General features: G+C 48.2%; 1 protein-coding gene across 1 annotated transcript; it reads left to right on the plus strand.

Annotated features, from left to right (window-relative positions):
• Positions 1-4,899: 4,899 nt before the first annotated feature.
• On the plus strand, positions 4,900-13,471 carry mylipa (myosin regulatory light chain interacting protein a). Its single transcript, XM_068747137.1, is given in 9 exon segments — positions 4,900-5,078; positions 6,056-6,246; positions 9,809-9,994; positions 10,469-10,666; positions 10,765-10,929; positions 11,568-11,623; positions 11,626-11,844; positions 11,847-11,989; positions 12,211-13,471. Coding segments are annotated over 9 exon segments (1,440 nt in total). The 5' UTR covers positions 4,900-4,991; the 3' UTR covers positions 12,406-13,471.
• The last annotated feature ends 958 nt before the right edge of the window (positions 13,472-14,429 follow it).

The following is a 14,429-nucleotide window of genomic DNA, read 5'->3' on the forward strand; positions in this document are numbered from 1 at the left end:
TCTACAGTTTACTGTCGCCATCTAGTGGTTAAAGTGTTGAAGTAGGGGTTGGTTCAATAAGGCTTGAGCTGCAGATGCGTGAAAAATTCCGCACATATACACAACATGTATAACAGAAAAGTACACCACCGCCTGGCTAACATTAAATCCTATTTATACAGACGGAAATAGGGAATTATCTGCCAATTAAAAGTCCTGGTCTGGTAAAGATCCGCTATCAATATCATACTTCTAACACTAGTGCAGTGGCGAACTGATCCCCTGTAGGTGGCAGCAGTGCTTGTTTTGGATGAGAGATCACCATTATAGGCAAAGGTCAGCAAGTCTCCACCATCTGGAAGAGGGCGGAGAAGGAGATCGGTGGTTTGAAAGCCCATCCGGCTCAGGAAAAAACGGGAGAGAAACCAAGTTCAGACTCTAAACTTCCAGCTCCTAACTGTCTCTGAGACGCCGAGGAACATCCAGACTTGCAAGACAAATGCAAGTAAGCCATGACATCACAGTCCGGCTTGTTTGTGTATAATACATACATCAAAAAACGGACAAAAACAATGTCAGACTGAGAGTCTATTTGTTAATGCCAACTAGTGGCCGTAAGGCTAGTTAAACATTAGCCGAGTTGGACTGTAGGAGACCTCCTGGCACATGGAGCAAATATAAATAGCACCTCCTTCAGATTCCTTTACATATGAACTTCAGTCACAGGTTATTATAGGCAGATGCAACATATTACGTTCACAAAAAAACTCTTTATTTATGTTTTAATTTATGCACATACCAAAAACATGTTTGGCACACAGTTGTCAAAATGATGTTAAGAAGCCAAGTCGATCACTAATTAGTCGTGTGGTCAGATATAATTATACATTCGGTATTAATCGTATTCTCCCCAATAGGAATTGAGTTATCATTAAATACGTGTTATAAGGCTCCATCTGTGGGACATGTATCATTTGCCTAATGAGGCAGTCATTAGTGATAATCATTGCCAGTTCTGTGGCCTCGGGGATGAAACTCTCCTTTCAAAACAGACGAGACGAATCCCCACTTCCTCCTCCTTTTGACATGAATGCACCCTTCACATTTTCCAAACACCTTTTTATTCTGTTTTCCATCAGCCACAGATAGAAAGTATAAAATGACAGCAATGCTTCTGCCACACGGACAGTATTAGATAAGGGAAATGCATACGATGTCCGCAGAATGCGTGTGATACAACACAGACATCCGTGTTGATGCTGTTTAGAGTCCCGGTCAAAGATAATTCATCGGTGCCCGTCTTAAATCACACATTTAAAAGGCTCGGCAATCAGTCAAAAACTCTTTACTACCCTAAAATAGACCTTCGTAATAAAAACTCCTTCCTTCTCTCTTTTTCTATGATGGAAAAGATGCTGGTATGAATCCTTCCCAACATCCCACACCAGCTCCTTAATGCGCATTTGTTGCATTGTTGTGCAGCTCCAATAATTAGCCACATAAAAAGTGGTTGTATGATTCCCTGCCAGCGATGACTGTGCAGAAACAGAAAGCAAGGAAGGCGAGAACATCAGAAACAAACCATGAAAAGACCAATGAGAGTGAAAGTGCAACCGTGTGACTCCTGAAATCTACACTGCTTAAAGAACACAGATGTTTGTGTTTACATCTGAGAAATAATCGCATTAAAAGCTCATTCTACTGCTGACGTGACCTAATAAACGAAAGCATGTTACAATATATATTCTGCTTATGTAACACGGCACTTTATATGCTTATTAAGAAAAACATGACAAATGCTATTACTTCTCCTCCTCCCATGCAAGAAAGCATCCAAGTATAAAATGTTCTCCAAGAGACTCAGAGAGGCGGAAAAAACAAACAAGTGACTGAGCTGCGTTTCTGAAAATAGCCTTCCGAGTTATCTGCGGTCGCTGCATTCGTATCAGCTCAGCCTGTACCAGCCTGCAGCTATTAAAACCCGCCATCATGCAAAACCAAGGTTATTAATTATTTACTGAAAAGCACGTCTAATCAGATACCCCGAAATCTAATATCAGAAGACAGTAATAGTCGATAACTGATGATGGAAATTACCAACTAATATAAAAAAAAAGCAAAACAGCCCAATTAGAGGCAGCCGACCCTCCGACTTGTGTCAATCCTTCGGTTTTTGGCTCCGAGAGAACCACACCCCCTCGGCCAGTTCCTTCGTTTTCTCAGACAGTTTCCATTCTGCCCGGTAGCGAAACTCTTCACTCATATTGCTCGACTCGACCAGCTCAACCCTTAAGAACGTTTCTTTCTCCAATATCATTGAAGCCAACACCAAATCGCTAGCTTGTCTTGGTCTCGGTAAACCAGGGGAGGAACGAGAAATTCCGCGGCGAGGGAACGCGGAGCTTTTAACCCCTCTGTTCTTGGGTTCCACGTCTTCATTTTTCATCAGCGTCACATCTCTTTCGTCCGAAGTAGTCGTTATTGTCGAGCCGTCATTGGTCGATTCAGAGCCGACGGGCGATTGCGTGTCCACCGGTCGGCCATGTTCCACTTGGTAGGCTAGTTTTGTGTTGCTTTGTTTGCTAAAGCGAGGAGGCCAGCGGAGTGAGAGACATCTGGTTACTGCCAGCCATAATTCCTGCGGCCTCAATACGGCCGACCTTGCAGGTTCATTCGATTCACCCAAAGTGTTGCGGTTCTCAAACTGCACACATCCTCCGGCCAAGTCGGCCTCTGCGGTCGGGACGGCACTCGAGTTCTTTGGCGATACTTCTACCCCGTTTTCTTTTGTCGACTGCGGTTGATTTCTTTCCCCAAATTTGAAAGAGCTGGTGAATCTCTGGCTCCTCTTCATGGCACATTTTTCCTCCACATCTGAATCAGATGAAGAATCTTGGCCTGATGAGAATCCACGTGGCGAAGGCCAATCCTTGAAATCCTGCGCCGGCGGCCGCTGCTCGTCTTTGGAGGACTCAGAGGCGCCGCTTGCCCTCTGGCCTTTCCACATACTTGAGCAAACAAATCCCCGTTGTGGACCGATCTTCCAGCGCCGCTGCACTTCCTCTTCCTTCGGTTTAAGAGCGCTAGAATAAAATTATTATAGCACCGCAACCACAGCAACCACAACAACAGCAGCCAAGAGAGTAGCTCTGTTAGCATGGCACGTTCTGACATAATCTCTGCTTCAAGAGGCACGACTTTGGTTATGAGATGAGCAGTGATGACGCTGTGATGTCATGTGCCCACGCACGCACACACACACACACACACACACACACGCACACACGCACGCACGCACGCACGCACGCACGCACGCACGCACGCACGCACGCACGCACGCACGCACGCACGCACAAGCTCCAATAGGGTGAGCAGTGGCTTGCCTTAGAGCAAAGTGATGTCACATTGCATGATGTCATACCCTAGCCACGAACCAGGAGTCTGCAAACGTTCTATGTTGATGCGAGGACACAGATGGTAACAAAGATGGCCCCCCCCCCCAGAAAATGACCTAGATGTGCAACCAGATGTGCAAGAGAAGAGTCTTAATAGATAAATGTTTCACTTGTTTTTCCTGTAGTTCTTGCAGTGCTGCTATTCCACATCATATTAAATACTTTTTTTTTGGTTATCAACATGTCTGTCTTCCTAAACTCAAAGTATTACTCAAACGCAGTACATTGAAGGTGGATATGTCGGAGGCTATGCCTGGTATTAGAGAGTGGGACTGTGTGGCCGCATGCATCTGTGTCGTGTCTCTAATCGGTACCTCCTCGTCGACAGCAGACGTCAGATCGCGCCATCTTCCCCGCTTATCCATTTACGGTTACTGGAAGCGCTCCGACCGCACGTCTCTCTCGTCACTCATTGCTCAGGTGTTGCATCACTGCAGGGCAAAGGGACACTCGTCAGCCAGATAAGATACCAAATCAGCAGCAGATACGGGGATACCCTCCTGGATATTTACATCACACACTTATGCTATAATATGTAGTTTCTAATTACCTCCCGGAGAGGGTTTTTTTTTTTGGAGGGGTTAGGGTACGGCCCAGAGAACAATGCATTCGGCATTAGCAATGATCACAAGATCTTTTTTAAACAATGCTTACATTGTTAAATGTATACGGTGCCATCTTCATAACTGAAAGTTCAATCAAAGATGATTAAACTAATAAAAAATAATAGTATGACAGAAGCGATTGTGTTAAGGAGCTCTTACTACGTCATTGATGTACAATTGTGGCGCGGGGGGGGGGATCCCAACTATAAAACGTCCTCTGGCATCATTGAACCAAACAGCAAACCAGAAGTGGAGGATCCACAAATGTGTCTAAAAGTCAGCCAAACAACGGCTTTACGCGGGTTTCATCTTGGCCATTTGTTCATTGCAACGTAAATGTTAAGCACGCTCGTGATAAATAAGCATTGAGTTCGTCCCAAGGGTCGTACGAGGAGGGAAAGCACAAAAAAGCCACGGCTGAGTTGGATATGAAAAATTAAAAACACTTTGGACAGCAGATGCCGAAAGTACTTCCGTTGTAGCAGCTCGCATTTATTATTCATACAAAGCGAAGAAGGGGAACGGAGAACGGCGTGCACGCCATTAAACTTACCCCGCGGCCTGCTGAAACGTCTAGTTCATTAGGAGCAGGTGCGTTGAAGGTTTGTTTTCAGGCTAGTAGCCAGAAGATGGCGCAGCGGAGCGGATGTCTCTCTCACGCTTCAAGGCACGAGGGGGGGGGGGCGAGCGCGAGCCAGAACAGTGTCTAAATGCAAAACGACTTCTGATTGGCCGAGCTTTTCCGTGTTCGTATGAAACGAGTTTTCATTGGACAGACGGAGAGTGGGCGGTGCTGTGCGTGGTGTTTCATTGATATATCTCACAGCTGGCGGCCACGGGGGACAGAAAGTGGAAGGACTCGGGAAGTGACGGATGGAGGTCTGATGTCGGCGTCTGGAGGGCTCGCGCGTTGTTTTGTTGTTTTTAAAGAGTGACGCGCCACGTATTGACGATGCTCTGCCACGTGACGCGTCCGGATTCGGTGGTGATGGAAGTGGAAGTTGACGCGAAGGCGAACGGCGAAGACTGCCTGAATAAGGTAGGCTGCGACGGGGACGCGCGTCGCGTCTGTTTGGGTGGTTGCGGTTAAGAAAAGCGCGTCATCGTAAGACGCGACGGCGTTCATAGTAATGTGTCCTGCAGAACTTCCAACTTGTTTTTAACTTAAAGCGTGACTCAGATGTTCCGGTAAACAAGAGTGCGGGATTTAACCGGCGCGTGGAGGAATTGGGCTGCGTTCACGCGTGGCATAAAGATCGTGCAAAAAATAAATAAATGGTTCTAAGAATTAAACCTGATAACATCACAACTTTACATAATTGAATAAAGTTTTTACTACCACAGTTGGTGGTTGCGTGTACCTGCGTGTACCTGCGTGTACCTGCGTGGCTCAGCCGTCGGAGGTTACTCGAGTTCATTTGTCTTCCGTTCAGTCAGCGTTAAAGTCGAACCGAAACTAAAGACCTTTGCCGCATTTCTTCTGCAGAAGTTTCTCTCCAGTTGTGTCCCTTTTTTATTTTAATTTTAATTTTAAACATAAACCTCTCTCAACATGCAAAGTCTTATCAGCAGCGTGCCGAGAGTAGAATGAAAGTGTTTCTGTCCCAGCATGGCCGCTGCTGCTGGTGGGATCGTGGGTTAGGTCAGCCCCCCCCCCCCCCCCCCCCTTCACCCCACGATATTGATGGGTTTTTAATCTGTGGCAGTAGCGCTGGGGTGACTGAGCCCCCCCAGGAGTAAACAGGATAGTTTGTTTACTTGTGAAATTCTTGCTTTTTTCTTTTTTTAAACTTTATTAAAGTGTGTCCCCCCCCCCCTCCCCGTATATTTTAAACTTCTAAAGCACTCAAGATGTCAGCTGCCCTTTCTTGAACTAAACCGTCTTGCCGTAAATGAAAACCAATATTTTACTAATAAAACCTTAAGTGTAAAAAAAATATTTGGATTTCTGCATTGGGAATTTCTTTGTCCCAAATCCAATTTGGTGACCCCCCCCCCTCCCCTCCCTCTGTCCAGGTGTGCAGGAAGTTGGGCATAATTGAAGTGGACTACTTTGGGCTGCAGTTCACCGGCAGCAAAGGAGAGAACCTGTGGCTGAATCTGAGGAACCGCATCTGCCAGCAGATGGACGTCGTGGTTCCGTGTCGGCTGAGGCTGCGAGTCAAGTTCTTTGTGGAGCCTCATCTGATTCTACAAGAACAGACGAGGTGGGTTTAAAGGCCTGCGTGGCGAGCAGACAGTGTGTGATTTTTATTTATTTGTTTATTTATTATTCCTTATTATCATTCGCTGGCAGCGCTGGACCTTTTTTCTGAAGAGATTTGTAGAAATTAGTTTCATAAATACTTATGTTTACTGTTGAGGAGAGCACGATGGAAAAATAAATGCTCCCTGAACGCAATCTGAAAACCTTGCTCCCAGTTTGGAGGAATGCCCTGTAGTAACCTCTTTCCTGGGTTGCTGCTGGGGTTACTATAGTTCATTCTGACTGAGCACTAAGCCGGAAATGTGATCCAGCAGCTCTGTGCCTGCCCTCAGGGACTGTCTCTACCCCCATTCAGACCCCCCCCCCCCCCCACACACACACAAATAACTTTTGCACTTTTGTTTCTTTCAATTGTTTTTGCCAAGTTTTGCCTGAACAAAGACCGAATCCACCATCTGACTCTTCCGTTGAGTGACAGCTCAGTTTCTGGTTCTTCATTTGCTGTTTCAAAACTACAACTTTAACCTTCAGGAACCTTTTTTTTTTTAGTTTTTTTAGCTGTTTCTCTGCGTTTTTGTGAACAGGCACGTCTTTCCAACATTTGTTCTGCTTCACTCAATTAGTTTTAATGAATTTTATAGCCCAGTGAATAAAAGTGGTTGGTCATGAAATAAATTAAATGTGTTCAAGTACTCTCCCTGAAGTTCAGCTTGTACCTTTTTTTGAAAGTGCTTTCCCCTGATCGGGGACGTTCAGAACATGTTTTAGACGCTGGTCCTTGCAGTCGAACCACATTGATCTGGGCGGGGGGAGGGGGGTCACTGGGTTGGAAGAAAACCCGGCAAGGGTATGTGGCGTAACCGTGCCTAAAGAGTCACACAGGGTAGGAGACTCGCTTCTGATTTTTAACGTCATGCAAAGTTGCCACGATATATGGCCGTGCTTTTAGCACAGTCACGCCTCCGTTAAACGAGAGTTAATCTGCTAATTCCTGCGACCGTTTAACCTCGTGCCGTCGCCTTTTGACCTACTTCCTATCTAAAATATATTTCTCAAACGTATCCTCATTCACGGCATGTCTGAGCAGCAAAGTAACATGCGATGGAACAAATGTTCTAACGGACAAAGTAAAGTGGAGTGGCTTCTTTTTTCGACGCCCTTCTTATAGGCGTTATTACGTAACCTGAGCGCTGGACTGAGCGCGCTCGGAGCCGCTTATATAATCTGTGTAATCCCAGGCGATCGCTTCAGAGTTCATGCTCGCGTGCATCCCATCATTTTGCACTTTCTGGTTTTGTTTGTTTTTTAGGCTGTACGTCTACAGTAAAAAAAAAAAAAGCTCCACTAAAATGACATTTTGAAATGGTATTTCAAGGGGGGGGGGGGGGGGCTGACCCTGCAGCCCGCATTAAACCTGCACCATTAACCGCTACTTGCCAGCAGCTGCTTCTGCTGGGAATGTTTCCCCCTTCGTTTGGACCCGTGTTTTAACATTCTGATCAGGCAGACGTTGGATACACCGACCGATTAGGAGCTTTATCACAGCTCCTGATCGTTAACCTGTTTTTACCCCCCCCCCCCCCCCCCCCTTGGTTATTTTCAAACTAGTAGTCTAGTATAAAGTTTTTTATATTTGATGCTAAACGTGGCCATTTAGCAGCCTTTCGGTACATTAAAGGCTTAATGCGCTTGTTCCGGGCGTAGCGTGGCGTCCACACCCTGAGGCAAGACGTTGAGGTTACTATAGTTCATTGACCGATAGTAACCTTGCAGCACACGGCTCCTGCCTGTGTGTTATTTGACTAGCTCACTAACCTCATTGTTTGAGGGACTGCAGCTCTGCCGGCGATGGGCTGGACGCGGCGCCGTCTCCAGCCCGAGGTGTTGAGTTTCAGTTTGGTGAGACGCTGGCTTTCTGTCTGCTGCTGGAAGAGACAAGTGGGGGGGGGGGGACAAATCGTTAAAATAAGGAATCCTTTACCGGAGTTGAGTCAAGTTTCCTTGTTAATAAGTCTCCAGCTTCCAGTTTTCTCTCTTGACCTTTCCTAGAATGACTCTCACTCGCAGCATTTGTGCATTTTAAGCAGGAATTGTGTTTTTCAACGACGGGATGGAGGAACTGGGCAGCTCTATTCCCCCCCCCCCCCCAACCCACTCCATAGCTCAGCCCTGACCTATTTTCAAATGCTGCTGCTTCGGGTCCAGAAAGCAGCTTTAATTAAATGATTCCAGGCAGCCTCCCAGAAAACCAGCTCTTCCTTTTCCTCTGCTGTTAGCGCTCACTGGGGAATTATGACTGGAAATTAGTAGTCCTCTTAAACTAATTATTGGTTATCAGGGGGGGGGGGGGCACCAAGGAAGGAATGCACAAATCGAACGTCTGGCTCGGCGGCCCGGTGGCCGAAGGCTGCGATGGTTCAACGCTGGCTGGCTCAAAGGCACAAATGGAGTTGAGGTTTAACTTTAACGGCATCGGTGTCACAAGACCGAACCGAACGGGCCGGGACGTGTCCTGCAGTAGATCAAGATTGTATAATGCCTTGCTCGCTGGCGGTGACGGTATTACGCTCGCGCTGAACTCTAGTAACCTGTGGCTTGCCCTGTAGTAACCCTTTGTAGGCACGCCTCTATTGTTCGCGTCGGGGCAGGCAGGTAAGCAGCAGCGCTCCGTCACATGACGCCTGCTGGGCCTGACACAATAGAGCTCGGTGTTTGTTGTGTGCTGGAGGGAATGGGATGTCCAACGCCGTATCAAAGCTCTGTTTGTTATCCCTGAGGCTCGTCCTGGGGGGGGGGGGGGCTGCGCCTCACAGCTGCTTTTCACTACTGTTGTTACTGAGCTTTGCTGGACGAGGCGTGTTTTTTTTTTTTTTTTGTACACGGGAACAGTTGCGGTGCTCAAACGTGCACATTCGCTCACCGCCGGCGCAGCAGCTGCGTTCGTACTCCCCATAGGAAGGCGGGGAGGAAACGCCGCGTTAGCTCTTTCAGACGTTCTTTCATTTCAGTGGGGGGGGGGGCCTGCAGTAGAATGTGAGGTTGGGCCGGGAGCGAGGACAGAAAGGGCTGTGAGGTTCTGTTGTCAGTGGAAGGATGGGGGGGGGGGGGTCGCTGGCCAATAGAAAGCTGTCCGACTGAAGAAGGTGCCTGCTTGGGAGGCTGCGAGCGCCACGAGTCAGCGGGAGGACGGGATTCGTTCAGGTTACTAGAGTTCAATTGTCTTCGAGCTCTAGGAAGGAATTCTTCACATCTTTTTAGTCAAAAACAACCAGACATGAGTTCTTATGGGGGGGGGGGGTCTTGCTGTTGTCCTTGGCCACAGCAGAACCGGGTGTTCTCATCTACCCATTCAGTCCACACAATAACAATTGTTGTTTTTGAGCGCCATTAATCTTTGGAGGAACAAAGATCACTACGACTTTGCGACCGGCGGCGGCGCTTGTTTCTATTCCACGGGGTTATCGGGCCATATTTTGTTTTACAGCGAGACGCTCTTTAGCTCGCAGTGGAGCTTGAAACGCTTCCCGCCTGACCGCTGTGCCGTTCTCCTTCCCGTCCACCAGACACGTCTTCTTCACGCACGTGAAGGAGGACCTCCACAACGGCCATCTCCGCATGGCCTCCGAACAAGCCGGGGAGCTGAGTGCGCTGTTGGCGCAGGCCGAGTTCGGCGACTACAACCAAAACACGGCCCGGTACTGGTACGCGGAGCTGTGCGGCGAGGAGCCCGGCAACGCCACCATGAACAGGTACAACACTCAGGTTTTATGAATGCGGAAACGCCCGGAGAACAAACCGGCGCTCGAGGCGTCGCTGCGGTTCACGAGAAGCATCGAGTGGAAAAAAACCTGTTGACTTGATCGGCTTTCTTGAAGCTCCGCCCCCCCCGTTGTGTCCCTCCCTCTGAAGGAGGCGGAAAAGTAAATAATGGAAGGAGAGAGTGAGCCAAAGATGTTCACTAGATCAAAATACTAACTTAAACTGCTTTTTATGGGACCTTTAGAGGCAGAGTAACTTGATGTGGGGGGGGGGGGGTGGGGGGGGCTTTAGATGGCATGCACAGCCGTCCAATGAGTGTAGAGTATCCCATCAGTGTCCCGGTAGTCCTTCCTGAGGTGCCGACCGGAGCCATTCGTTATGTATCTCGTCACGCCCGTCTGACGCGGCTGCTCCTTGAGTTCTAGCGCTAAAAACAGAAACCTCGGCCCGTATCTCCGCTGCAGCATCGTATCCAGACACAAGGCTCTAGAGGGCTCCAGCCAGGGCTCGGTGGAGTATCAGGCCCTGCAGCTGGTCTCCTCTCTGGACCATTACGGCGTGGAGTGGCACTGGGCCCGCGACGCAAACGGCCAACGGCTGGCCATAGGAGTCGGCCCGGATGGCATCGCGGTATGCAAAGAGGACTTCAGCCTAGTCAACAGGTAAGCAGCGTCCCGGGCGTTCTGGAAGGAACCGCGTGGGAAAAAAGCTAGCGCTGTGCAAAATGAACGGCTTCTTCCTCTGTTTGATTTCATTCTAGCGTCAGCTACCCAGTCATCCAGATTGCCACCCAGTCTGGCAAAACCGTCTACCTGACGGTTACCAAGGATACAAGTGACAGCGTGGTGCTTCTGTTTAAGCTCATCAGTCACCGGGCAGCCAGCGGTCTGTACAGGGCCATCACAGAGACGCACGCCTTCTACAGGTGAGCTTGAAAACAAACCCGCACACTGCGGCTCGGTGCGTATCGGTGCAGCCGGAGTGACCCACGCCTCTTTGATATTTCTCCGAGTCGGCATGGTCTGGAATGTTTAGTGGCCGGCTGCAAACGGTAGCTCGCCTCGTGTTGAGCCGAGATAAGAGTGTTTGCGGCAGCTGTAAGGACCTTTTGCAAATCTAATCGACTCGATGTGTTCGTCTTTCTGGTGAAATACGAGCAGAGGTGTGGGAAATGGAACCAGCAATCCATTCTGCGGGGATGCGTTGTGCTCTTAATGCCTTGCAACGTTTACCTCGTTCTCCTGAATGCCTTTTATTTTGAAGTGCATGTTGTAAAACATGGCCTTGGCCTGAATGAGCGTTTATAGAAGCCCGGAATTACCCCAAACTGTCTTAAATGATTAAAGATGGAGCTTTTTACCGTCTATAAACTGTGTTTGCAGTGAAGGCTGACGATTCAAATGGTTGAGCCATTAAGTCGTGCTGGAGGTCACCTCCAAGCATCGGCGCCGACGGCGTTGTTTCAGAGGCGGGATTCAGAGCAGGACGCGGGGGGGCGGGGGGGTTGAATTAACCACCGGTACACGACGTTCGTTGACGTCTGTGTTGACGTCTTTGTCTCAGGTGCGACACGGTCACCGACGCGGTGATGATGCAGTACAGCAGAGACTTTAAGGGCCACTGGCGTCGCTTTTCCTCAACGAAAACATCAACCTGGGCAAGAAGTACGTCTTCGACATCCGCCGTACCTCCAAGGAAGTGTACGACCACGCCCGCCGCGCCCTCTACAACGCCGGCGTCGTAGACCTGGTGAACCGCGCCGGCCACGGCGAGCGCTCGTCCCCGTCGCGCTCCCCGAGCCGGGACGACCAGCAGGACGACGCCGTGGACTGCGGCAACTGCAGCAGAGCCGGGCCCTGCAGGAGCGGCTGCAGAAGCTCAGGGAGGCGCTGCTGTGCATGCTGTGCTGCGAGGAGGAGATAGACGCCGCCTTCTGCCCCTGCGGTCACATGGTGTGCTGCCAGACCTGCGCCAATCAGCTCCAGGTGAGGGTCGTCTTCGTCTCGGTGACGCCGTCTGGTCGGCCCATCGACGCTTCGCGCCCCTCGCTCGGCTAAAATCTCCTTCATTTCGGTTTGGGTTCCAACGTTCGATCCTTTTCACGGTTGTTTGAACAACACGTTTACACGAAACGGCGTTCATCTTGACGTTTGCTTTACTGGCTCCGCCCGGTTTGAAACTGACTCCTCGTCTCCGTCTCCGTCAGCTGTGTCCCGTGTGCCGCTCGGAGGTGGAGCACGTTCAGCACATCTACCTGCCCACCTGCACCAGCCTGCTGAGCCTGGCGCTGCCCGATAACCACCAGCACCACAGCAGCATGCCGGCCCCCATCCACAGAGAGACGGCCTCTCCTCACGGCTGCTCCGCCCCGGAGTACGACCACAAGATCTACCGCACGTAAGCCGCTCGGAGGAGAGCCGGGAAGACAACGTCCTGGACTCGTGCACCGAACCCTTTAAAGACTCACCAGCCAGATCAAAGATCCGCGCGGTGCGAGCCACTCTGGTCTGTTGTTCTGTTTCATCCCTTTGTACCGTCGCTCTGGGCTGTTAGTATTATTGCTATTGGTCGTGTGTCATTCTGTCCAAGTCTCATATATTTAAGGCATCTCCCTCTCCTGCCATAGCGCCCCCCCCCCCCCTTTAATTTATCGCATCAGTTGATCTGATGCAAATGTTTTGTTTTTGAGATTTGCATTTGTGTTGGATTTTTTTGGCTCCTAGCCCCAGAACCCAAACCACCATGATGGACACGAAATGTTTAAGAATAGCTTAAATTAAATTGTTTTTTTTAATTCCTCTTAACATTTTAAAGCTTATCATTTTGATTTTGAGAACGGAGTTTGTTTTATGTTTGATTTCCATGTTTGCCATGGCGATTACGGGTTAATTTAGGGGCTGAGCAGACCCGCTGCGCTGCATACTGACGGGGTACACCAGGATTAGAAAACTGCAACCATATAAAGGCGACAGCAGCGGCTTCCCGTAAAGGCGACGGCTATAAAGTCCTTCTCCGGGGTGTGCTATCGAGTTCCTTTCTTGTTTTAAAGGGTACAAGGAGATCTGTGTGTGCAATACAAAGTGTGCTTTGTGAAAAGCTTTTCATTTCCAGGTTGTATTTAAGTTCAGAGACATTTAAAAGAAACGACAGTCACTTTACCAAGGAAGGTTTCTACACGTCTGTAGAGGGGTTGACCTTAATGTAGCAGCCGTACAGTGTGTGTTAGAAACTTTCCACTTTGTTTTTGTTTTTTTCTATTAAGAAAAGGAAAGTTATTTCTTTAACGCTGACTCAGTCACTGCAGGGTAAAGACTTTTATTTTTCACGTTGTGCAAATAGGAATTTGTTTCTGTTTTCTGAAGCAAAAGCCACTCTGTAAAATCACTCTTTTTTTAGAAGTTTGTCTTTTTTTATATATATATTCTGTTTTTAACAAGAAGTATTAATAAAGTGGTTTTATAAAAACACTCTGGAGTTGCTCCCGTTCATTCAGAAGGGCCAACTAACCAACAAAAAGGTAGATTTGAAGCTTATGGTATTATAGAAGTGGTAAAAAAATGTAAACACTACAGAGAGGTTAAACGGTTTGAAATGTGAAACTCGTCTTTAGTCCCTTTAATCCAGAACTGCCTTAATCTCTCCAAGTCGGTGTTGGAGAAGGATGTGGAGGAAACTTAAAGGGCTTACGTTTCATTTTACACTCGTGGATGTTTGCGGATTTATTCTTTATGAAAATCAGTCTATTTGTTGAAAACCAACAACAAAAATACGTAAATATTTCTTAAAGCCAGAGAGCCCAAGAGTTCAAACACATTCTGGCAAAAACAAAATATTTTGCAACACTTCCTGCTTTTTTTTTTTTTTTTTTAAACTCTGGCTGCAGCCACAAGACAGTCAATAAAACTGACGGATGTTTGGCGGCTTATTTCTGTCAGGCAGGCCTGAACTTGTAGCTCCACTGTTTGTTATTGACGGGGTTTCTCATTACCCAACGAGGTCATGTTTTCACTGCCATTTATCCGTCTGACTTTTAGCAGCGCAACTCAAAAAGGTCTGGAGGGATCTCGGTGGAATTTTCAGGATTCTGGGTTACTTTTGAATTTTTCATTATCACTGCAGTAAATAACAAATGGAGTTAACATTGAAACTCCATTTATGGATTCAGAAACCAGTAAAAAATCAACTCAGATTCACTTCTACTCTTCATGGTTGATGTAGCGGCCGGAGAAACGCAGGGAGCTGGAAGGCGAGCGCTTTGATCACGGAGGCTTCCTTTAATTGCATTCCCTGTTGTAAATGTTGTCCTTTATCTAATCTTAATTGTAGGGGCCAAATGCAACTGATGGGGTGCGGTTCCTATTTTGTGCACTGGGTGGCACTGTGGCCATGTGGGGTACATAAGGCACGGCCAATCAGGCGGTGAAC

Source organism: Brachionichthys hirsutus, chromosome 13 (genome assembly GCF_040956055.1).
Source record: "Brachionichthys hirsutus isolate HB-005 chromosome 13, CSIRO-AGI_Bhir_v1, whole genome shotgun sequence".
NCBI lineage: Eukaryota > Metazoa > Chordata > Actinopteri > Lophiiformes > Brachionichthyidae > Brachionichthys > Brachionichthys hirsutus.